The 25515-nt window shown below is 42.3% G+C and overlaps 2 protein-coding genes across 4 annotated transcripts; one reads left to right on the forward strand and one right to left on the reverse strand.

Annotated features, from left to right (window-relative positions):
- Positions 1-702: 702 nt before the first annotated feature.
- On the reverse strand, positions 703-13453 carry UBA3 (ubiquitin like modifier activating enzyme 3). Of its 3 annotated transcripts, none has more exons than XM_036391059.2 (18): positions 13393-13453; positions 13234-13275; positions 10388-10508; positions 9381-9461; positions 7764-7846; positions 7126-7206; positions 6488-6531; positions 6135-6199; positions 5170-5325; positions 4949-5051; positions 4370-4483; positions 3514-3567; positions 3049-3085; positions 2888-2969; positions 2286-2386; positions 2080-2143; positions 1917-1971; positions 703-1478 (listed from the first exon to the last, which is right to left on the reverse strand). In XM_036391059.2, the coding sequence occupies exons 1-18, from the start codon at positions 13410-13412 to the stop codon at positions 1390-1392; spliced, it is 1392 nt and encodes a 463-aa protein (XP_036246952.1). In that variant the 5' UTR covers positions 13413-13453; the 3' UTR covers positions 703-1389. The 3 variants fall into 3 exon arrangements, with proteins under 3 accessions (XP_036246952.1, XP_036246954.1, XP_036246953.1); XM_036391061.2 differs by having other exon boundaries at positions 13382-13438; XM_036391060.2 differs by lacking the exon at positions 13234-13275 and having other exon boundaries at positions 13393-13435.
- Positions 13454-15167: 1714 nt separating this feature from the next.
- Positions 15168-25296, forward strand: ARL6IP5 (ADP ribosylation factor like GTPase 6 interacting protein 5). The gene is made up of 3 exons (XM_036390953.2): positions 15168-15456; positions 23014-23231; positions 23552-25296. Exons 1-3 carry the CDS (start codon positions 15281-15283, stop codon positions 23722-23724), a joined length of 567 nt encoding a protein of 188 aa, XP_036246846.1. The 5' UTR covers positions 15168-15280; the 3' UTR covers positions 23725-25296.
- The last annotated feature ends 219 nt before the right edge of the window (positions 25297-25515 follow it).

The following is a 25515-nucleotide window of genomic DNA, read 5'->3' on the forward strand; positions in this document are numbered from 1 at the left end:
GCCGCGTCCGGCCCGGCACGTCCGGGAGGCGGGGCCGGGGCACCGCGCCCGCCCTCACAGCGCCTGCGGAGCTTCAGCCCAGGGCCTGAGGGGACTTACAGACCGCCCGGTTCCAGTCCCTGCCGTGGGCAGACACCTCCCGCTCCAAACCCCAACTGACCCGGCCTGGAGCACTTCCAGGGGTGGGGCAGCCGCAGCCTCTCTGGGCAACCTGTGCCAGCCCCTCTCAACCCTCACAGGAAATAATTTCTTCTGAGTATCTAGCCTAAATTTCCTTTTTTCAATTTGTACCCATTACTCCTTGTCCTATTTCCCCTCGCTCAATTTGAATCCGTTACTCCTTGTCCAATTTCCCCTTGTTCAGTTTGTACCCATTACTCCTTGTCATATCCCCCCATTTCCCCTCGTTCAATTTGTACCCATTTCTCCCTGTCCTATCCCCCTATTTCCCCTCTTTCCATTTGTGCCCACTACTCCTGGTCCTATTCCCCCTAGTTCAATTTGTACCCATTAATTCTCGTCCTTTTAAGCTATGCAGTTCATAGTTAAAAAAACTGTGAACTTCAAACACAGCTAACACATCAGACTAGAATTCACTGGCACTCCTTAAGTCTCTGACTAAAGTAGCCAAATGATGCCCCAGATTTTTTAATGGAGGTTATAAATGCTCTTGAATGTCCACAGAAAAGCCACAGACTCAGGTGTCTTTCTGGTTTTTTTATTAATAAATACCTTAACAGCACCAATGATATTTGAACATAATTTTGCAATGCTGTGCATGGTGGCTGCTTGGGGACAGTGAAGAGACACACCTGTATTTTCATGTACCAGTCGATAATTTTCTCCTTTTGTGTTTCTTGTAAACAAAGCCATCTCTTCATATTTAACACCTTCCATAAAATTGATCAAATCAATACCAAATAAGAGGGAAATCCTCATTTCAATCCACTGCCTCCTTTGGTTTAAGGTGACTCAGTAAGTCTCAGGAGTGCTAAACTTATAACCAGATTGTTGTGGTTCCTTTTAAAAACATCTTTTCTTTGCATATATGTGTGCACACATGTTGAAAACAAGACTTTTGGCCACCTTAAAGTTCCATGTGTTTGAAAGTACATTAGCATGAACATTTTGACAACAAAACCTGGGAAAAGTGTATTTCTATACATCAGAGGTCTGTACATGAATAAGCATTTATACAAATATAATCCACCAAATATTGGCTTCTACATACAATTCTGAAATATGGTGATTCATTTAGATTTCCTAACCTTCAACCATGCTGGCACTAACAGGAACTTTTCAGGTTGCCTTAACACCCACAGAGTATGTTTGTTTTATAAGGTGGGCACAGACTTCTCTTGCTGTATTTGCACTTTACTTATGAATAAATTAAGTGGTAAAGTGAAGTTTGAACAACATAGTCTGTGGTGTAGTAACATCAGCAACTGCAAGTTCCTGGCCATCCACAAGCCCCAGTTCTGAAACAGAAAGAAAAGCTTAATTAATTTAATTAAACCCATGTGCTTTGCCTTTTCAAGAAGCCCAAAAAAATAAGAAATGCTATCCCCACAAACCGTAAATGTGATTAAATAAAGGAAACAGCTCACTGGCTAAGTTATATTAACATAATTTAACCAGGAAACAGACCTTGTTGAGAAATATATATAAAACTCTACTGGAGAGTGTGTAATTTACAGCAGATATTTGGTTGCAATGTTCTGTGCATCTGCCTGCACTTCACCTTTAAACAACTGATATACCTGAGAAATGTGAAACTAAAATTGAATGTGTATTGAATGTACAAGGACAATGAAGCAAATTCTACTGCATAATGCAAGCAAAGCTAAATATCCACACAGAGGGGTGAGACTGACTTTCTCTAACTTGAAACTCAATACCTGACAACTCCACGATACCTTTTAGTGTCTTGGAAAGATTCGGCCTTGTTCGTTCTTCAATTGAAGCTACTGTCTGCAAATTTAAAAAAAAAAAGAAAAAAAAAGCCAAATTTTTTTTCTTCAAATTCAGTAAAGTAAGCAAATTCAGAATATTAAAGACAATTATGTATGTTCAGATTACCTGTAAATAAAGTGTTTTATTTCCCCCATACATAGTTGCTGTGATTGCAGGAGATTTCATCTGCCTATATATAAAACATTAAAAACCAAACAAATAAACAGAACAAAACAAAACCAGGGAATCAGGTTAACAACACATTTTAAAATTACCCTTTATAAGCACTAAACCAACAAATTATCAAATTACTCAGAATGGTTGCAACTTACAATGAAGCATTATTTGTTAAGTAATCCAGGATCTCCTGCAATTTAGCTGATGGGGAAATCTCTATGTTTTGGGGAAGCTGGCTGCAAGCTGGACAGTTCTCCTACCACAAAACAGCACAAGAATACACATTATGTTAAAGATGATTTCAGAAATGCTGCTAGTAAGGTCCATAAAGTGTTTGTGTTGTGTTTTTTTTTAATTTTAGCTGTAGAAATATGAATAGTTGTCAATATTAATGACAAAATCCATTTCCTTCTGAAGTCTGTCACTGATTGCCTCCCAACAGTACCTAAGTATTTATGAATGACAAATTTCATCTGACATAAAATCCAATACTACAAACTTTCAGATCAATTTTTGCCATAACCTCTTTTTTAGAAGATCTGCCCATGAGTTATCTTAGGTTTGAAGACCTTATTCTGTAGCTCTACTTTGAAGAAATAGCAGACCAGTAACACTGTAATTTTCATTTTTAAAACTTCAGAAATATTATTATTCAGTGCTAGGGGCTGACTGATTCAATAGTGAGGTTCAGAAATACACACAAAGTGCATAAATACAAATCAAGGAAAAATTCCTTCAAACCTTTAATGGCACTAACCTTTCTTTCAGCTTCAAAACTGTATGTGTATAATCCATCCACATCATTGAACACCAAGTAGTTGTTAAGAGGAACATATGCACTGTAATGACAAATATGTCAGTGTTGATACATGGCATTCTGCTGGAAATCATGTCTGTAATTAATAAGAAATTAAATACCTTGTGGCTATCTTAAAAACTTCAGTGGCGCAAACAGCTGGAATGAGAAAAAAGAATTTCTTCACCTAGCTCTACCAGACATGGAGACACCACACAGTTGTACAAAAAGTGACAGAAACAATCAAGTATAACAATCTATAAAGAGAAAAATAAACACCTGAAGGCAGCTGGTAGTTCTGTGCATGAACACCATAGATTTGGCACTAATCTGAGACTATGTCAAGCCTATGTACTGTGTTTTTCAATTTTTCTCCCCAGTCTTAAATGCTTTTGCTCTCTCCCAGAGTGATAACATTTATTCAGTCACTTACAGTTTCTCTATGGAAAACAGAAATACGACTGTAAGAATAAACCAGACACATTTAAAATTTACTATTATCCTCTCCAGGTTCTCAATTCCAAATTGTTGTCCCACAAAACTCTCAAGTCAGTAAAGTAGAAGTGAAATGAGTTCTTACAGCATACCTGCAATTACTGCATTTGTAGAAGCTACTGCTGGAATAATTCGTTTAATCACCCCTGTAAAAACAAAACATACAGCTCTGGGTTTTCTAGGAAACTCTACTAAGAGATTACTTTTAGACAGAATAATTTCAAAGGGTGAGTCCAAAGGTACTTTCAAGTGTCCAGGAATTTCTGTAACAACCATGTATAATGGCATGCTGCTGCAGTACTTGGACACTTTTTTATTTTAGGAATGAATCAAGCACATTGAAAAAAAGCAGGTATCAAACAAAGAGAACTACTGAACAAACTCTGAAAGAAGTATTCTGCATTTAGCAGGGAAAATTAAAACTGTTCTTTTCCTGTTAAACTGGGAAATGCACAAAGGAAAGATAGTTGAGTTTTCTATTTGGTTAGTGTTTGAAATGCTGATTAAATGAGTGTCAGCATACCACACTTGCATGTGAACAGAGGCAGGGACAGCAGAGAGGAACAGATGCCATAGACTTAACCAGCCTGAACTGGCACAAAATGTTGCTAAAAAAGACAATCAAGTCCCTTTGTTTTTACTCTTTGAACCAGCAAGAGTGGTCACCATGTAATGTAAACTGTGGAGCTGCTCCAAGTTAAAAATAAAATAGCAAAAAGAATGTTCAGCTTTATCCCAGATAAGTTCCTCTGATTCATCATGAATGCCTGAACATCTGATTTGTCATAAAAATATTTGTGCTGGCACAGGAAACAAGCTGCTTGTTTCTGTTTTAAGGGTGAGGAGAATTATCCCTGCACAGCTGCCAGCTTAGTCATAACAAATACAAAGAATGCCAATCCAGCCTAGGTGCAAATGCTACAACTTGGTGAAATGCCATCCCCTTACCTTGGGTGAGTCTGTAGGTAACACCTTTAATATTAAATTGTGATGCTCTTTCTAAAGACTTCTGGTAAATCCACTGTATATGTTCAGGGTCATCTCCATCCAATGCAATACCTTCTACAGTAAAGAATTTAGAGATAAATTGCAATTATAAAAGTTCTTCTGAAACACAGCACTCTTTTTTGTCTAAAAAAAATCCCTGTTTTAATTTATAATGAATACCACATGAAGCTATTGAAACTTGACATTTTAAATAACCAAAGTATTATTTTTACAAACATCTTTAGTTTTAACACATCCTATACACAAACTATCATCACTGCACAATTTATAGAGCTGTTACAGGTTACATTTCAATTCAGGAAAGACACTGTGCAGTGTGAGAAACAGGAGCAAATATGGTACAGGAGAGTGAATTCAAGAAGAGAAAATCCATCTCCAGCTCAGAGGAGGCTTAGATTCAATATGACAATGAACCACACAAGGTTAAGAGTCAGGATTGTTTTATTAAAAGCACACACCCAACTCAAGTTAATTAAAAGGAGAAATGTTCATTTAGCACCATTACAATATATTAATTACCTCCAAAAGGCTGTTCCTTTGGCCACTGCAATATCCTGACATACTCAATGCAATGCTCTGGCAGTCTGGGCATGGATGCAATGGTGCACATGGGAAAATTGACCTGGTTGGGCAGGGGAAGAAAACCAGAAGAAACAATGACACATTAGGTGTAGTACTAAGAAAAGAAACCAGCAAAGCAGAGGAATATGAAGAGATGGCAATTTCACTGGGGGAATTACCTGTGGTGGGTAAAGTGCAAGCGTGCATTCAACACACGCTGTCATCCCAGGAATGATCACACGGACATTGCCTTTGAAACCTTCTGTCCCTCCATCTATCAGGGGTATGATGGAACTTGGATCCAGGACACCATCTTCATAATGCAAAAATGACATCTAACAAATAAAGGGGGTGGGGGGTTGGTTTTTGCTTGGTTTGGGTTTATAAAGAAGTTGCAGGAAGAAAAAAAAATCCTACAATTTTATTCTTAAAGCTACACCCAACTATTGAGTGCTTAATGTACAGTTTATTTTAAGTGTATATAAAACACTACTTATTTGTCAGTGCTCACGACTTTATCAACCACCTTCACCCTCTACATGCTCCCCTTACTCTCCTGATAAATGCTATTATTTGCTATGCTATGCTAGATGGTCTTATAGTTCATCAGAACAAATGGCTGAAGGTTTGGTTGAAGGTTTGATTCTCGACTTGTTCTGCTTTTGTCTTTTTTATTTTAATACAGATAGATACTCTAGATCATTGTTTTACAAACAAATTCACAATTATAAAATTACCAATTTTCTGGTCACTGAATTCTGTAACAGTGATATATAATGGCATTTACAAGTTGCAGCATAATAAATACTGTTTGGGTAAAGAAGAAAAAATTCACAGTGGGAGCATCTCTGGAGCTTTCTGTCTTGATCTTCAAAAGCTGACTGAAGAAGGCCACAAGCAATGTAACCTAACTATGAAATTATCCCTGCAGGGCACTGCACAGATGTTGGCTAACACTCTCAAGAAAAGGGCAGGTAAGAGAGCCTGCATTTCATCCTGCTCACAGAAAGAAAACAGGTATACAGAAAGCTGTGGGTTTCAACAGCTCTCATTCATTCTCATGACACATTCTATGCAAGTATATTTTATTTTAGTCATCTAAACTCAAGCAATAATCAGGCATTAAGAAGATTGAAAACTTTACCAGCATGCCATTTATCCATCTTCTTGCAATTATAGAGTCCAGCCCACAAACAATAATATGAAACTCTGGGGAGAAAAAAACATTATTCAAAATCTACACTAATGCAGACTTCCTAAGACAAGCAAAGTATTCTGTCCATAACAGGGACAGTGACAGTAGCTTAGCTACTCCCCTAGACTGCCTGTATCACAGATGTATTTAGATTTTGTCTACGTGTTACTTCTACTTCCAGTACACTGTGGAAGACTAAAATAATTAGCAGCAAAGTACCAGGAAAAGCAGTGAGCAGCAACATCTGCAAGGGTCCCCTAAAGCACCCGTGGGTGTTTGTCAGGAAAACAAATTCCACTTACGTCGATAGAAGCTTTCATCCATGTCTTGAATCTTTTTAAAATATCTGAATGCAAGCCCAGTAAAGGAATATATTCATAGTTAAGTTTACTGTTTTCTATTTGCTAACCAAAATATTATCTAATTTATTACTGTAATTCTATACAACATCTTCTAAAAAACTATGTGATCTGAGATTAAATTCCCACAGCTGAAGCTGTAACATCTCACAAAACTAGTAAAGGGCACAGTGGAATAGTCCTAAACAGCAAAGTTCAGCAGGTGAAATATTTAGGAAGCTCAAAATATGTGCTCTCACCAAGTCCTTTATCAGTAAGTGCTGCGCTATGTTTATAAACTAATGCCTTCTACCAGTGCTTACTCAAAACTCTCTGGTGAATAATTCCATTATCTCAGTGAAAATTACAATATTGCACTTGAATAAAAAGACTCAGTGGAAAAATACAAAATAATTTCTGAGCCTTTCCCGTGCAGATTCCCTGTATGTTAATACGGAGAAAGAATTCTCAACTCACGAGCTGAATGAATGTGTCCTTTATTGTATGAGAAACAGGATGGCAGCAAAATACTTCAGATACTCTTACCACCCACAGAGTTTTCTAGGATACAGAAGCCTTCAGGCTTCTCTGTGAAAGGATACGGAACCACAGCACAGTTGGGAATGCGGCTGTTCAGGAATTCTGCTGCAACTTCTGCTTTTGGCCGCCCCACATCCTTCGCTCTGGGAAAAACCCAAGCAATCCCAAAAGCTTGATTTTAGCAGATTTTGACTTTCCAATCTATATACATTTCAATACCAAGTGAGTGGCTAATTGTTACTTCAGGACAATTTATTTAATGGGATAATATTAAGGCATTCAACCCAAACCATTCCATGATCCCTGTAAAGCATCAGATGTGAGAGTCATAGAATTAACTATGGTTAACAGCACCAAAAACATCCAATGATTGTTCACTGTACTTGGATGAAAAAGGTACCAGAAAATCTGAGATCTCAATCTGTGTGCATTTATTCCTTGGTATCACCTTTTCCAATAGTCATTAGCTGTACTGGAATGTCAAGGAACATAGATTGATTTTCTTCATGCCACAGAGTCCAAAATAAGAAGAAATCATATGCAATTTTTAGTTAATTCTGAGTACTATTGTGACGTGAAGGTCCAGTAATCTTTAATGACCTCTTGTCCAACCAAAAAAATGAATATATTAACATGTTTTATTTAGGTACATTTTAAAAAACCCAGAAGTTAAACAGTGAAAATGTAAAATACCACTCACCGAAACAAAAACTGTCGATTAAGGTTAGAAACATCTATAGTATCCATGTCAATAACATGGATCTGTCTGAAGCCAGACAGTGCCTGGGAAAAGAGAAGGTCAGCTTCATTTAACAGGAAATTAAATGCTCACAAAGCTCCAGAATTCACTCCACATGCCAAAACAGCAACCTTTGGAGGAACAAATGGATTTGCTCCTCATTGTCTGTGCAGACAGGTACATGGTCATTCTTTTTCAAAGGCATTTTGTTGGGCTGCTAATGCTGGTATTCAGACAGATGGAATTAATAACATTCCAAAGTCAAAGACAATGCTCTCCTGAAGGCAATATTGCTTTGGCCTACCTAATGCTAACACAGGGAAGCCAACGGTAGGCTGATCTATAAGGGGAAACTGCAGTATTCCTTCATGGCTGGAGTAAATCAAAAGAGCCCACTGGGGGAAAAAAGCACAGAATTTAATACCACAAGCACTTCCATGCTTGGCAGGAATAGGAAAAACAAAGTTTATTTCCTTTAAAAGGCTTTTTTAAAATTCCTGTTGAGGTTTGGGACATTAACCATTTCCACATGAATGAGTCTGTCATATTGACCCAGATATCACAGTTCAAAACAAGGCAGCATTCCTGTGGCAGTCAGTGCTGAAGGAGATGGCAAACAAAAATCACCTCCCTATCTAAGAATACACTGAACCTCTGACAGAAGCTCTGCCTCATCTCCATTTGCATGCAGGCCATCCCTGCATCTGGCAAATAACTTTACAGTAAAATTGCCTTAAAAATGTATGGTGGGTCTGATCTGGTAAAGTAGCAACATCAGTCACACTCAAAGACACAATGTGAACTGCAGTTAAAGGGAAATAAATGCTGTAAAACATGGGCTTTGGAGGAAATAAATGAGCTGTGATGTTCTGAAGTGACTCTAAAAAATTTGAGTCATATACAAAATATGACTTACATTTTCCTTTAAGACTCTTTTTTTTAAATGTAAAGACTTTGAAACTTTTCCCTTTACATTTTCTGAAAAAACAGAGCTATCCCATGCAACAGAAATCCGTGTTCTTAAATAGAAACATGGGGAAGTAGAGTAATAGTCCAAACTACCAAACTCAAATGGGATCATAACACTGATACACTGATATAAATATGAGTGCTTGTGAGGATGAAAACCACAGTAACAGGATAATTAAACTTGTGCATTTCAAACACCACTTTGTAGCATTATGAGCACGATTTGTCCTAAGTTGACTTCATTTCCCTAGATCTGGCAATTAGGGAAAATCACCAATATCAGACTGGATATATGGCTGCACATGAACTTCTGGCTACTCTGCATACAAAGCAACTTGTTATAAGTCAAGACAAGCTTTGAGATAGCTGAATAAATAACATGCAACATATGAAAATACCACCTTTCAAGTGCATCCTTCATCTTTATTGTCTGTATCAACATGTATTTTACACATGTTGCACATGTTGATTAAAACTTAAAATTCTAGTAGCTATATACAACCAGAACTGCAAAATTAGCTAATTAAAAAAGACAGTTTTTGTCAAAGAAAAAAAGAAAAAGAAACAGAGAAAATTCGAAGAAGAAAAGGGTTAAAACACAATAATTACCAGGTTTTTCAGGAGTTCACATCCTAATCCTCCTGCTCCAATAACTAACACTTTACATGTGCTTAACAAAAAATCAAGGGCCTGCAGAAAACATAAAACAAAAAATTAATACAATTTGTGCTTTACTTCATAAGCCTTACAAACATTTTACCATAAATTTTCAGTGCCTAGTGAGTTACAGATAAAGCAGCTTTGCATTTGCAGGAGTAATTACATATTGGACTTTAATCACTTGTTGAGCTCATGCAGTTCTTGTATCCCCACTTAGAGAGAATCAAGACCTTTGCTGATACCAGTATATTACTTTTGACCATGAAAAAATCAAGGTCCACTCTTATTATTATTTGGTTTACGGTGATAATGCTTTCCTTCTTCAGATATTTCACATATATATTATACAAAACAAATCTAAACAGATAGATAACATTGCTGGACAGAAAGAATTGAAAATGTTAAGTATATCACTGCTCTCTGTGAACTGTTCTACTTCACCCCAGTGTCCAACTAGCAAACAATGGAACAGTACATTAAAAAGGTAACAGGAAAATACCTTAAACCAAAAGCTCTGAAACAAAATGTACAACAAAAGAAGTAGAAGAAATATTTAAAACAGTATACCCCACTACACACCTTATCCCATTCCCAAAGTATTCATATTAACACTAATTTAAGTACAATAAATTCCTCCCTGTATCAAATTACTTAAAAATGGAGATTCAAATGCTGCTATTTTTCATGTGAAACTCAAAACCAGCATAATTCATACATTGCTATATATTTATATATGATAACAGCAAGCTTAAAGTTGACAGTGTACAACTTAAAAATAGAAACTTATAAAAGGAACATAACACATTCTCCTAGGACCACAATGTTCAATTGATAAAAACACAAGCTTTTCATGCAGCTTTAGTACTCACACATTGCTGGTGGTCACTTAATGAACCTGTTCACATTAATTTGCAACACACTCTACAGATATTTGATTGAAATTAAGTCTTTCTCACTTGAGTGCCTGGCTCGAAATCGGGATGTGTGAATGGTCCAGATCGCTCGAGGAACTTCTTTACATGGTTCCAGCGACCTTCCCAGTCTCCAGAGTCCCCACACCCACCATCAACAGCCATTCTGCACAGAACACAGTAAATTCAGCTGCAACATCACACAGGAAAAGCCACACCTCCAACTTTCTATGCAAAGAACACCTAAATTATTGATCATTCCTACAAATGCATCTGCATATTCTTTATGCCTGTAAGTTATGCATATGAGTCTTTGCATGAGTGGGTTTTATTTGTGGAACTAGAAAGCAATAATAAAAATATGCACAGAGGGGAAAAAACAACCCAGGCATTTCAATAAACCCACTGATTTAACTGTTACTAGTAAAAGTTGACCTGCAGTTTAAAAAGGGCCCAGTCTTATTACTTTTGTTTCCCTCAAATTTGAAGAGGACACACAAAAAGAGCTTGTTCCTTTCAATTTTGAAGGTGATTGTTTTTTCATCAGTTAAGTCTTGTATCTTTTTTTTGACAGACTTATCAGTCTGTAAACTGCAATTGTGAGGCTCTGAATAAATTACAGTAACATGCCCCAACATCATCCTCTGAATCTTCAGGGTACTTTATTTAGACAAATATTTTTGAAAGACATGAATCTTGAATGTTCTTCACTCTCAAGTGGTACCATGGAATTAGAATTGCCCCATTTTTCAGGCATCCTTGAGCCTGTCTGCAGGAACAGTCTCACTTGAAAAAAAAGGAATGTTTCCAGTTATCTTCCTTTAAATTTTCAAGGCAGAATTTTACATCAAATACTCCAATACCCTTTTCTCCTTTTGCAGGTCACTTTTAATAGTACAGAAATATAAATTTAAATTTTTAAGAGACTCACAGGAATAGTTCAAAATCAGCTCTCAAGTATTGTTCTACTATAAGATCAACACCTACTTCCCTATTAAATAAACAGGGAAGTGAAACTCAATAAATATGATTATGTTCTATGTTAATATAAAACTAAGCTCGTTATAAAAGAGCCAATACTGAATAGCAAAGGATGTGTCACCACTGATAAAGTGTTTTCTCCTATGCTTTCTCCACCTGCTTTCTCCTATGAAGCACTATAAAAAGCACTTGCCTAATAACTCTTGGGTAATGTTTAGAATTTATTATAACTTTTTCATAAGTCATCTCAAAATCAAAGGCAAATGTGGTGAAAACATCTGGAGTGAGTTCCTTTATCTTCACAGAATTCACAACTTGGACAACACAGTATGCCAAAGTAAGTGAACTTAGGCAATGGATTTTGCAAAAGATTTTCAGTAACAGGGAAAAACTTCCCTAAACTGCAGGAATAAATAAATCATAATTCACCTGTGATGTCCCTGCCCATGGCAGTGGGTTGGAACAAAATGATCTTTAAGGTGCCTTCCAACCCAAACCATTCCAGGATTCTAGGATAATTTGATTGCAGACTGAACTCCCCTCATTAACTGTTGAGGGAAGTTACTATATGAGCAGTTAAATAAAACCTACAAAAATTACTTGAATTCATAAGGGTCTTTTGACCTCAGATGCACTTTCGTATCTCCTCTAGTTTTCACAATAATCTCAAAATACACATATTTCACATAATGGGAAATGGTGTAAATAAACAAAACACCCCCTCTGCAGAACTCCTCATCTGCTGTACAACAGATTTCAGGAGGTGCATTAAGCACCTAAAATGGGTCAACAGACATCACAAAAACTGCTTCTATGGATATTATAGTTTTTAATATTTCTGGAAATGAGTGTAGAAGCTGTGCTTGGTGACATTAAGAAAAATTTTTAAAATTCTTTTATATAGTCCCTATAAACAGCTACTAAACAGCAGCACTCCTTTTCTGTTTAGATGTGTATATTTTCCTTCCTAATTGATAAAAATGCTAAGATCTAGTTTCACTTTCACAATTAGACTACAGTTGGTTTTTTAGAGGGTTGGACATTGTGGAGATCTGAAAAACATCTGTAACTCAACCTGATATTTCTGTTTTATTTCACAGACAGTTTTCTCAAGTGTTTATTTTTTGTGCTGTTACAGCATGACCAGGTATAAGAGTTCAACAACTTTCTTATTTATTTGAGTTATTTTAATTTTAAATTTTGTTTGAAATATCAGAGCACCACAGTCCTTACATCGCTTTAAGCTCAGACTTTTCTCCCTGCCACCCTCACACCTCCAAAGCTCCATGCTTTTGGGGGACTTGGCATGCAGCCCTCCCACCGCACATGCCCCGGGGATGCTGCGGTCCCATCCCCACACGCATGCACTGCCAGAGCCCAGGCAGGCCTGCCTGCTGACCCAGGGTACAGGGACGCAATGGAATGGAATAGTTAAGGGATGGAAGCAGATGATGTTCAACATTTCTCAGCATTCGTTTTCACGGCCTTTAAGGCAGGTGCGTAGATTTTTAAGAGTTTTAATGCGCAGAGACAACTGTTCTGCAGTTCTGGATTTTTAATTTTCAGCCAAAACCTTAAGTCACCTGCTTCTAGCCTAGAGGCCCTCCCAGGTCCCTGACCGGCCAGGCAGCTTTTCCCCGTCTCCTCACCAAGCTCTTCAGCACACCATGCCAAGCTGCGAGCCCGCCACTCCCGCCCCGCTGCTCCCCCCGGGGGCTTCCTCTCCCCCAGCCCGGGCTGCTCAAGGGCCCTGCCCCACCTACGGCAGCTCCCCTGGGGCTCCCTCCTCCCCCGCGGGCCCCGCAGCCTCCTCCCAGCCCTCAGCTCCTGCGGGGCTGCGGCTCGCCCTCACCTACCCCCGCCCCAGCAAGCGCTGCCCCTGCCCCGCTCGCCCGCAGCCCCGCACTAACCCATCCGCCAGCAGCTCCTCTAGCCTCCTTCTTTTCTTCTCCCTAAAAGAGAGAGAATAAAAGAAGGGTCAGTATCGCGCTACAGAGACCGGGGAGGAGGGAGAGGGGACCCCGGGCCCGGGGCAGGGCCGGCCGAGCACACACATACAGGGCACTTACGGTTCCTCACCATCCGCCATAGTTCCCTCTGCTTCCCACAGTGCCCCGCGAGCGGCGGGGCGGGCCCGGGCCCGGCGGGCTGAGCGCGGCCCCGGCAGCGGCGATAGCGGCGACAGTGCCGATAGTGGCGATAACCGGCACGGACACACGGCGGGGACACCCCTGATCCCTGACACAGAGGCTCCCTCCCGTCCTGCCTGCCCGCACCCGAGGGATCTCCCTGTGCCCGCCTCTCTGATGGTCACAGAGTCCAATGGTCTCGCTTCAAAGGGACTTCAAAGCCCATCCAGTTACACCCCTGCCATGGCAGGGACACCTTCCACTACCCCAGCTTGCTCCAAGCCCTGTCCAACCTGGCCTTGGACATTTCCAGGGATGGAACAGCCACAGCTTCTTGGGCAACCTGTGCCAGGGCCTCACCACCCTCAGAGGGAAGCATTTCTTCCTAATATTTAATCTAAACCTACTGTCCATCAGTTTGAAGCCATTCCATTGTCCTATCACTCCAGGCCCTTGTAAATAGTCTCTCTCCGTATTTGTTGCAGCCTCCCTTCAGGTACTGGAAGGCCAAAATTAGGTCACCCCATGCTGAACCACCCCAGTTCCCTCAGCCTTTCCTCTTATCAGAGCTTCTCTGGCCTTCTCCAGACTCAGAACTTCCTGGGAGCCATGGAGGGCATCCTCAGGGACAAGTGTGGAGATCATGGTGCCTTAAAGCCTTCAGGAAGGCTGGAACCCAAATGTGATCACTGGGCTGGTCGCTGCCTGCCCCAATGGCTTTTGTGTGATCAGCATTCCCTGGACAGGGACCATGCATAAACCAGAACAGTGCAGGCCAGGAGGCCGATGAGCAGGACTAACTTGGGCTGTGCTCAAGTCCTTGGGCTCCCAAACTTCAGCGATGTAAATCCTTCAGGGATGGAGCTGTGAGAAGCAAGTGCCAGCCTGCTTACATTTGGAGAAGGATTTTGATGCACGGTAGCGCAGCAAACCCTGTGTGCTGCGTGATGCACAAAGAGCCCGTGCTTGAGCCACGGTGCCTGAAGTGTGAAAGCCTGAAGACACAAGTGTTCCAACATGGACATGGGGTCAAAACACCACAGCTGCTGGCACCAACCTTTCCCTCCAAAGACACTGTCGCCCTGTTGCCCATTTTAGGAGCTCTCTAAACAGAGTCCGGTTTAGAAAAGAGATATTGTTTAATCTGCACAGGCGGAGGTTTCCACAAATCAAGCACCCCAAGGGGTAAAAAGTTCTATCGATTATCTAGTAAAATTTACATGAATCCGCCTCCATACTACATATTCTCCGCCCTCCTAATGCATATTCATTTAGGTGATGTAATCTGACGCAATGCCTTTAAGTTCTTTTTTTAATTAGGCAAATTCTATTGTAGAAATTATCAGAAGGCATCAGTTACTTTGCAAGAGGTGAGAAAATTCAGCGTGAAGACAGAAAATTCAGCTTGAAGACATCAACCCCACTAGCGGAGCCCCCCTGCGATGGGATACCCCGCAGTGCCCCCTTGGCTGGGGCTGGCACTTCTCGTGGTGCCCTCCCCACTCATCCCTTGTTTCACAGATGATGCCAAGTGGCTTCGCCACGTGAATGCCCAACGCGCATCACCACTCGCTGAAGGAACAATGAATTTACAGCGATTATTGACAGCAGCCCCTGTCAGCTGCCAGTCCTGGGCGGTGACACACGCCTGTCGCTTGCGCTGCTGCTCGTTCGCTCGCGGGTTCAGCAGCGCGGAGCGGCGGGGCCGGAGCGGAGCGGGGCCGCGGTCGGTGCCGGTGCCGCCCCGGTACCGCCGTCGCTGTCGGTGCCGGAGCCGCCCCGGGGCGGTGCCCGGCGCTCCCGAGCCTGCGCGGCGGCGGCGGCGGCCATGGAGGTGCAGGTGGCCCCGCTGCGGGCCTGGGACGATTTCTTCCCCGGCTCGGACCGCTTCGCCCTGCCCGACCTCAAGGACATCTCGAAATGGAACAACCGCGTGGTCAGCAACCTGCTCTACTACCAGACCAACTACCTGATGGTGGCCGCCGCGCTCGTCTCCATCGTGGGGTCAGTGCGCGGCCTCGCGGTGCGGCCGCAGGGCCGGGGCGGGCGGTGCGGTGGCCGCGGTCCCCGGTCCCCGGGCGGGGGCTCTGCGACCCGGCCCGGTGCCACGGGAAAGGGCCCGGGCGGGATGTGAGAGTACCGAGGGCGGGGGAGCTGCCTTTTCCTTCCTCCTTTCTCCTTTTCCCCTCTTTTCCCCTTACCCTCTTCCACTCCCCTTCCCCTTCCCGCCCCTCCTTAAACCCCCGGTGTGGTTTAAAAATGTAGCGGCCTGGTTTACAGCCTCCCTCGGCGCGGGGACTCGGTGGCAGTGTGGTTTGTGGTGTGTTGGTGGGGTGTGCCCGGCCCGAAGGCTCCCTGTGTGTTATCTCCCTTTCCCACGGGCTTCTCCTCCAGCCGGTGCCCGAGGCGGGCGCTGCGGGCACCGCGCCCGGCGGAAGGCAGCGATGCTCGGGGTGCGGGATGTCGCTGCTCGCCGAGCCGCATCCTGCGCAGCGATCTGTGCTTCCTCCTGAACCTGCCCAGCGGGCTGCTCAGCCTGAGACACGCTCGGCTTTGAATTTAAAAAAATGCATCGATACATTCTTCTCTCTGTTACTGTTCTAAAGTAATGTTCAGGGCAAGCCGTTCTTATTTCTGATCTAGCTCACACAGAAAAACTTCGCTGTAAAATAAATAAGGTACTCCTTCATTTCGTTCTGGTGGGCAGGATTCAGACCTTGGAGGTAGGACCATCTGCTGTTGTGTCACACCCAGCGTTCTTAAAGGGAGTAAGGAAAGAACCTTATAATCACCTTCTGAATCAAAGGCTATGTGACTCTATTTCAGGTACTGCTCTAGGATCTTTGGTCAGAAAGCTCTTAAGCAAGACATGCAGCAGAAATGATGATTAAGCTTTTAATATGGAAACTGAAATACTCCACTCTTCTCAACGAGCAACGCACAAATGCTTAAATTGGAGAACTGCCCAGCCACCAGGCCAGAGTGGCTTTGGTTGAAGTACATCTTATCTCTTATGTTGCAGAGGCTTAAAGTGATTCCCCTAAATCAAATTTTTTTTTTTTTTTTTTTTTTTTTTTTTTGCGGGGGGTAAGCACTCTGCATCCTGTTAGGGCTTCTGAAGCTGTTGACCCAGCGTCCAAGTTGATAAAGATTCTCTGGCTCACAAGGGACTTTGATCTGTGCTCAGTGGAAGGATAGGCTCAGAATCCTGCATTTTCTTCTTGATGCATATGACAGTTTTAGGTTTAGTATAGTGGCATAGGCCTTGTTCTTGTCTGTTTTGGTGGGGATATGTCACAGTAATCTTACAGACTACTAGGCTGGCAAAATGAGACTTCCATGGTCTTGCTGTTCTTCTGCCACTTTGGCTCTAGAGTTGTGTGTTCATTACCCTCATAAGCAGCACGATACTGTAGCCAGCTCTCAATGAACAGAGAAGTCACAGAGTCCCTGGAAAGCAGGGGGTCAGCTCTTCTGCTCAAGAAGGTGGGAAAAGGCTGTAAATAGTTTTGGTATCTCCAAACAGGGTATTTCCCTGTAAAACAGGGATGGCAGCAGCTTTTACTCACCCTCCTAAATTCCTGCTTTTGAACTCTGATTGCTTTTCTTCAGATGAGGGGAGATTTCTCTCCCACTTATTTCCTACTAATGTGCTGAGGTGGGAGGTGGAGGAGGAAGAGAGCCACAGAAGATGGAAACTAATATCAGAACTATAATATCTTAATATTGAATGACAATCCTCTGTGTTGAAAACTTATGGGTGAACAAGACCTGAAGTGGGATCTTTAGCTCACATATTTTTTTTATTGCATGTCTTAAGAGTCTTTGGTATATGATGAACCTGATTCTTCTAACATAGAAGTAAAATTAGATGGGAGAATAATTCTAAAGGAAATGGGATAGTACCTCAATAGAGAAAAAGTATCAATTTCTTTTAATAAAAATACTTTTCAACTGGCCAGACTGTGGCTTTGGAAGAAAAGTAAAGAAAGTTCTCCTGATAAATTTAAACTGATGACTAAGTTGTCTTTCACTTCATTCTGTAATGGGCAGGAACCCCTGATAAATGATGAATCATGGCTTTTTAGGAACTCCAGGGCTGTGTCCAGGCCTAAGGGCAGGATTATTGGAACCACTAATAAAGTGGTTTTGATCTTCCTGTGATCAAAACTAAACTTAACCAATGACCAACTCTGCCTGTTCATAAACTATCTAATTATATAGACAGACTTGAAATGCAAAGATGATATTTTCAGCTGTTGCAGTACTGTGGTTGTGCTGACTGACACAGAAATTGTAGCCCAGAGCTTTCTTGATACTGGAAATACTTTGTGCCACAGCTTTAGTTTACTGCCCCTCCTACAACAAAGCTGACCTCTCCAACCTTTTACCTTCTCTCCACAAGGTGTGGAATAACCTTACCATGAGCACAGTGGAATTGTAATGATCTTTTCTGCATTGTGTCCCTGCCCTTCTCCCTCCATTTGCCTTCTCCTGTAGCTACTGTTACCTGTGAATTAAATTGTGCTTTGCAGTAATGCAACTTATTTTACTTTCAGCCTGCAGGAGTGGATAGAAAGTAATAAACCAGTAGACAAGAAACTAAAATTTGTGAATTAGTGCCACTCCACAAATACAGGCTGGTGGTAGCAGCCACACTCTCTCCCTGCAAATTCCTTTAAGAAGGATCCTGGACTTGTCTGCTTTTTCTTTTTTTCCCCTCTACAACTCTGTTGCAGTAGACTGCTGATAAAAAAACAAGCCCTTGACAAAATTCTGCCCTTTCTCCTAGTTATAGAAGAACTGGACTCCCTGTTCTTACCCTGAGCTAGGGCCCTGCCATTGTGAGTCCCCTATGAATTTTTATTAAAGTCAGGGCCTTCAGTGCCTCCCACATCTTGCAACTTCCCTCAAACAGTCAGTTTAGTTAATAAGTGAAATTTGTCTGTTCTTCCACCTACTCCAACCAGGCCTCTCTTATCATGTAGTTCAAACTTAACTACTTTAAATTCATGTAATTTCATCTAGGCTTTTGTTGCCATGTACTTGCTAAAAATTAGCTTCAAAATCTGACAGTTTTAAAAAAGCGTGCTGAATTTCGGAATGCTGCATCGGAGTGCTCATTCTGTCTTGGAATAATATTCTCCTTGCAGCCTGAGATTTGATGTCTCTTTCCTTTGCCATTTCTTCAAAACATCTCCTGTCCATCTGTACACCCAGAAGCCAACGTCATATTTTTTTTCCATGTTTCTTCCCCAGATCACTGCCCTAGCTGATACACTTGTAGGGATTCCCTTTGCTAAAACAGAGGCTCCAGGGCAGCAAAACATTTAGTTTCTCTCATGCTTGATGAAAGACTAAGAATGAGTGAGCAAAACACATAATTTTAAATCATGTTGCATAATAATATTGGTGCATAAGTTCATAAAGGTCTGGCAGTTCTGCAGGCAAGGAATCTGTCTCCTGTTCTCAAAGCCATGCAAGTGAGCAACAGTAGGTACAGAAGCATTGCTAAATCCATGGATGCTGAGGACTATCCCTTGAGACAATGTGCTATTTATAGTTTTGTGTGCTACCTGTAGTTACAGCTGCATAACCTCAGTGAAGCTCAAAGTATGGGGAGAGAGGAGGCAGAACTTCATCTTTCAAGTTATTTAAATTAATACAAATGAGCACATTTTAGTGCTCTGACCTGCCCACTGCTTGGGCCATAGTGGAGCAAAAAGCCTTCTAAGAAGGAATTTTCATGCTTATTTCAGCCTAACTGAGCTGCTGTAAATTAAAAAATGTTCTCAATGACTGCCAGTCTCCTACTCAGCGCCTTTGTTCAGACTTGCCTGGTCACATGTGAAAGAAACAAATGTGACAGCAACTGCTGAATAATCACCCCAAGACAGTCATCTAAAATGGAGATGATCTGAGGATGGAGCTATCTTGCTTCTGCTTTTTATGTGGCCTATCCTATTTCTGGGCTTGTGCTGCTGGAGGCTACTTGCCTTACACAAAGAATTTGCCTTGCCAAGCTGTTTTTTCCCTGTGCTACAGCTGTATGTCCTCCCCCTCTCCTGCTGTAAGGCTGTGCACAAGTGTGCAGGTATGAAACAACCAGACAAGAAGAGGGGATGTGATAACTCACTGAAAGCAGAGCTTTTTGTGGTTTCCTGCTCCTGTGTGAGAATTCTGACCTGTTTTGTGATGCATGTAGGGCAGTGCCTAGAGATATGAATCTAATTTTTAAAAAATAAAGTATTTCATCTTCATCTCTTTCTGCTGGCCAGGGGTAGCTGCCAGTACTTCCCACACAAGTGCACCTCCAGCACATCCCTGCTCTCCTGAGGCTGCTTCTACCAGTACAAAGTGTTCTGTGGTCCTGCTTGACACAGGACAATGCCCCTGTCCCTGCAGCCATCCAGCATGTTTCTTCTCATGTGTTTGTTTTCCCTGTCTCTACTTTGTATCTAGGTGGATGCTGAAGGAAGCCTGCTGTCTGCAGGGCAGCAGGAAACTGAATCTGCGTGATGGCTTTTCCTGGTCACCTTGTCCCAGCTGTACTGGAGGTCACGGGGTTGTACCTTGTCACCACAGAAGACAAAGGAGATGATCCAGCTGGGGTGCTCTAGGCTGTTGGCACCCCCAAATGCTGTTAGTCCTGCCACACTCACTGCTTTCAGGGTCAGAGAAGTTAGTGGGTTTTATGTCCAGCCCTAAAAGAGTTTTTCTTCCCCTAAGTCCTCTGAGCAGTATAAACTCAAGTCACCTTACCCTTGCCGTGCTGATAGTTCTGTGCATTACATTTTTAGGTATTTGAGGTCTCATAAATCCCTGCTAAAGGGAATTATATTTAGAAAGTATCTTGTAACAACTTAATGGCTGGTCACTTACCTTTCCTCTGCATCTCTGAAAGACTTCCAGCCTCCTTGCCTGAGCACAAATTTGTCCTCTTGTGTTCTGACCTCTGTATAAATATGGCCAGTATCAGTGCTGGTGGTTCAACAGTAAGGTGACTTCTAGAGCTGTTACACAGCTCTCTTTTTCCCCAGTCTCTCTTGTTCTAAAATTACATATCCCTGTTTTTTCCTTTTTCGTTTTTAGCTATTGTGCTATTGAGAGCAGCGTGCCAACAGATCTGAGTGAAACTGGACAATGGAGTTCTGCCTTCCTTAATACTGCCATTGTTGTAGAAGAATTTTCTACATATGAATTTCTAGGATAATCTTAGATAGTGCTGTAAATTATGCTGTGGGTGAGTCAAGCAGTAAAGGGTGGCTCTGGCATATGACACCTTGTCCAGCAGTGTAATCACCAGTAGTGAAGTCTGTGGACACATGGCTGATAGTGTGAATGCTGGTTTTCAGTGGCAACTGTGATCCCCATCTGTGTTCATGTGGCTCTGAATGCCTTCACTTGATACTTCTGTTCACTGTTCCCTTGTACACGTTGGAATGCAGCCCACTTCAGAAAACATGTGACTCAAATCATTCTCCTCAGAAAAGAGGGATCTTCTGAATGCATTCTCCCCTCACCCCTCCTCATGTCCCTTACAGCCAGGCAGTTACACAGAACCTGGGTAATACCAGAAAGAAATGGAGAGCAGAGAAGTCTTTGTCTCTTCTCATAAATATGGAGGAATGGTTCTTCACCACAAGTTTCTGAAGTTGTAATAAGAGTAACAGGAACTGTAGGGGTGATAAGGCTTTGAGAGTATTTTCCAGGCACATGGAAAGTGTAGAGTGGAGCTCTGTCTAGATCTTTGTTGCTTCCAGGATTCTCTTGTCCATGGGTTTTTAGCAACAAAAAAAAAAAAAAGATTGCTGTGAGTTGTGTAAGTTTGGCCATTTCTGCTCCAAGACAGCTGAGGTGTGGAGGTGAATCCTACTTTAAGAATCTCACATGTCCAGTGTTACATATATAACCCAGGCACCAGTGTGGTCCAGTCATGAGTCACCCTCCTCCTGCTACTAAGGAGCACAGATGAAACTGATTTCTTTCCAGAGCCATGCTATTCACTTTTTCCAGCCTGGAAACTTTAGATTGACAATTCAGAGCTAAATATAATCTGGCTGGCTACAGGGAGTGACTCAAATGCAACAAGCAAGTCTGGCCTCTCACCACTTCCAAAAAGCCCGATTGGCTTTTCAGCATGAGTAGCAGAAGCAGGTGGGGAACTACTCTGAATTTTAATCTTTTTCTGTCCAGCTGTCCCATCCCCTGTTGGCACAACTGACTTGAAGAATCAAGAGCCAGTCCTTGCTGTGAAATAATTCTTGGGGGTTCTTCCTGCTCCAGGAAGAGGCTCCCTAGCACTGCAGGTAGAGTGTTGGCAGTACCAGCAGCAGGCTTCTTCTGCCTGGGCCGGATGTGAAGCACAGACCACAAACCATAACATCCTCCTTGGCAGTGGGGAGGAGTGGTGAGTCACTGGGCATGGCAGCTTTGGGGCAGCAGGGTGAGCTGCAAAGTCTGCAAGAGTAAACCTTGAGCATGTCTTGCTTTATTGGGCGCTGTCATGCTGCTGCCATAGCTGTAATAGCCCGGAGGCCTCAGCTGCTGTGTAATCAGATCAGTGCATGTCAAAGCCAGAAAATCAGAATGCACATGAATTCACATAACTTAATACTACTTAAGTGAAATACCATAGAGCCTGGACTCTGGGTGAGTACAGAAACAAGCCCAGCAAAGTCATTGCTGAACACTTGATTCTGAGCAAGCTCTAAATACCTGGGGATGTGGTTAGAGCAGGTGACGTTTCTGCCTTCGTCCTCTGCTGTTTACAGTCCAGAGCTGATCCACTCCATGGCTTGGTTTGCTTGGAAACTCTGATAACAATAACAGAACACAAACCTCAGCAGTGACTGTCTTGCCATGTCTGGCTCTTCTTCCTATAAGACCTTTATCACATCCTCCAGTTCCTTCTGACTCTCAGGCATGCTTGCTTGGGACTGGGCTTCCATCTGTTGTGCCAACAGTGGTGAGCTACTTTTGCAGGTTCATACAATTCTTTTGTTTGAAGGTAAACCAATGAGAAGGTTTATTCAGAAATGAGAAGTAGTGAAGTAACTTCCTTTACTCAGTGTTCTACCTTTCCCATTTTGCAAACCTAGAGAAGATAGCATGAAGAGCTAGTTCATCTGAAGGCCTAGCCTTGGTTTTGGTCCTGTGAAGGGAAAAGATCAGTCAGTGTTGTCTCCATCTGCTATCTGGATATGCTGACTCTGGGTGTGATATCAAATGAGTTGATTGCAGAGGTAGGAGGGGTCCTGGTGGGCAGTGCTTCAGTGATGAAATGCTGCAGAAACTCATCATCCTGAGCTAAGCTCAGGAAGAGAACATAAAGACAAAGATTATCCAAATTCAACACTAAGGGTTTCTTCTTCAGTTGTACTTTTTACTTTATTTGGCTCCTGCTAAAGGCCTTGGTGAAGATCTTCACAACAGCAACTTCCTTTTCAATGCCTTACCTCCGTGGTAACTATACCACTGAGCAGAGTGATCCTCTATGGACACACAAGTCATGAAGGTTCTGAGCCTGAACTCTTTGCTTGTTGTTCCTCTTCTCTCCAGGTTTCTGAGTCCCCTGAACATGCTCATTGGTGGCACTGTGGTGGTGCTGGTTTTCCTGGGCTTTGTGTGGATGTCACACAACAAGGATGTCCTCCGCAAGCTGAAGAAGCAGTACCCAACCACGTTTGTCCTGGCCATCATGCTGTCTAGCTACTTCCTGATCTCCTACCTGGGAGATGTCATGGTGTTCATGTTTGGGATCACGCTTCCTCTCCTCTGTAAGTGTTTGTTCTCTTCTCGGGGGGGCTGTGCAGGTGTGTGACCTGAGCTTTCTCAACCAAGTCTGCAGAGTCTAAGTCAGCTGTTAACTTTGCTATCTGTGTTTAAGTGGTCCCAAAGCAGAATTGGGGGAGGGGACAAAAAGCAGCACAAGCCATCTTTAATGCTATTATTAAATGGATACCTGTGGTTACTTCAGCAGTCATTGATACATCATCATCTTCCAGTGATGTCATGGTGCTGGGATGTGTCTTAAGTGCTGCAAGAACTATGCATTCCTTGGGCATTAGCAATTAATGAGGGTGTTTTTGTCATGCAGTGATGTTTGTCCATGCTTCCCTGAGGCTCAGGAACATACAGAACAAGCTGCAGAACAAGATGGAGGGGATAGGCTTGAAGAAGACCCCGATGGGCTTCATTCTGGATGCTCTAGAACAGCAAGAGGATAGTATCAACAAACTGGCTGACTACATATCTAAAGTGAAGGAGTAAGCAGCTGCAACGTGGCATTTCTGCCTGTTGTAGGAGTGTAGTTGCTATTTACTATTGTTCAAGCTTGCTTTGAGTTTATGTACAAAACAGGAAATGCATGTGGTACAGGTTAATAGTTGCAGGATACAGGTATTCCAAGGTCTTCAGGACTCCTCTAAGAACATACAAACAGCAACTTTTTTTCTATTGTATAGCAAAATGTTCTGGTGTTTACACAAATATATACTAACTTAACCATGTTTGCTTGTCTCTTCTTCTGGGGGTAGAGGAGGAAGAGGTAGAAACCTATGGAATGCAGTCTCTCAAACTGTCTTGTAGCAAATTGGTCTATTAAAGCAACATCCCTTTCATCTCAGTTCTAAAATATTGCAGTTTAGCCAGCTCATGCTGGGTAGCACCTTTGAGGCTGGTGATGCTCAGATGAGCTGGAATGTATCACAAGCAGGTATCTCTTGCATCCTCCAAATCCCTCCCTTGGGTGCTCTGTATTACAGAGACCACGTTTCCAGCTTAACTGGCACGTGGTAGAACTGTGCAGTGCTTGTACCCAGTCTGGGTTCCTGTCCTCACCTCACAGCCCTCCTTTAGCAGCCCTGAAAAAGTCTAAATAGCTGTAAGCATGAAGAATATACATGGCACTGCCTGCCAGTCCCAGTAACATTTACCTTCAAGCTCTCCAAAATCCTCATCCATAGAGCTGCTCCCCTCTGTAGGAGAGCCAGACTTCCCTGTGTACCAGCTAAACCCTGGCCAAGCATGGGAGAAAAAGATATAGGTTGGATGAGCTGGGTTTCTACCCCATGGATGTTTTTAAATACTGCTACTTTAGGACTTACCTGCTTTAGTCTGCACAAGGTGTTTGTAGACGGAGGTGTATGTGTGTTCTTGAGAGTGGGTCATCTTTTTCTTTCTTCTCACCCAGAATGCAAAGATACAGGTCAAACATGCATCTGCTGACTCTGTACTTCCAACACTCCTCAAAGGAATAAACTGGATTTCAGGTTTACAAGTAAAAGCAATAAATGTCAAGATAAAATTTTTGAAAACCCATTCAAATTCATAAAGATATTTGCCTGTTAAAACTCCTGATGTTGAAAGCAGTGTGGGGGATTCTTTTATATATACACAATTTAACTGCCAGCTCTGATGGAATCATCTTGATAACAGGAGCTTACCAACAACAGGGGGGGAAAGTTGTCCAGGTGAGACTCCATTTCAAATATTGCATTTCTCTTTTCTAACCAAGTAATTAATTTAACAAAAAAAGCAAGGATCCTTGAAGTTGAAGCTTTTATGTAACTTGCCATGCTGTTTTCATAGTGAACTGTGTAGAACTCTGAACATGTCATTCCATTTAAGTGTTAAGGTGATCAGTATTTATCAAAAATGTCTGTATATTCCAGCTGAAGAGTCGATGGCCTGTTCCTCACTTGTAGCGCATGGTCTTTGTTTTCAAAAACTGTTTCCACACCTAAAGAACATAGTAGCCTATGACTTCATCATTACAGTAGCATTTTAAAAACTGCACAGTTATGAAGAAAAATAAATAAATTCTAATGGTTGGAAACTCGACCTTGTGCCTGTGTCTGTGGTTGGGGTGGTGGGAGATCTGCTGGCACCCTGTGGCTCGTGCCACAAGCCCATGCTGGGGTTGAAGCTGCTGGCTCTGACTGCTCTGTGTCAGCTTTGTTGAGGCCCAGGGAACCTCTGAGCTGAAATATTCCAGCCTTGCTCTTGCATCCTTAAAACAGCTGCTTTACGGAGGTGGAATACTTAGGGCATTTCTTCATG

Source organism: Molothrus ater, chromosome 11, assembly GCF_012460135.2.
Source record: "Molothrus ater isolate BHLD 08-10-18 breed brown headed cowbird chromosome 11, BPBGC_Mater_1.1, whole genome shotgun sequence".
Lineage (NCBI taxonomy): Eukaryota > Metazoa > Chordata > Aves > Passeriformes > Icteridae > Molothrus > Molothrus ater.

Coding starts and splice junctions, on each gene's coding strand:
- UBA3 (XM_036391059.2), bottom strand. CDS start 13,412: ATGGCGGATGGTGAGGAACC. Junction 5,326..6,134: donor GATGGATAAATGGCATGCTG/GTAAAGTTTTCA, acceptor TTTATTTGTTAG/ATGTCATTTTTGCATTATGA. Junction 1,972..2,079: donor ATAAAACACTTTATTTACAG/GTAATCTGAACA, acceptor TTAAATTTGCAG/ACAGTAGCTTCAATTGAAGA.
- ARL6IP5 (XM_036390953.2), top strand. CDS start 15,281: ATGGAGGTGCAGGTGGCCCCGCTGCGGGCCTGGGACGATTTCTTCCCC. Junction 15,457..23,013: donor GCGCTCGTCTCCATCGTGGG/GTCAGTGCGCGG, acceptor TCTTCTCTCCAG/GTTTCTGAGTCCCCTGAACA. Junction 23,232..23,551: donor GATCACGCTTCCTCTCCTCT/GTAAGTGTTTGT, acceptor TTTGTCATGCAG/TGATGTTTGTCCATGCTTCC.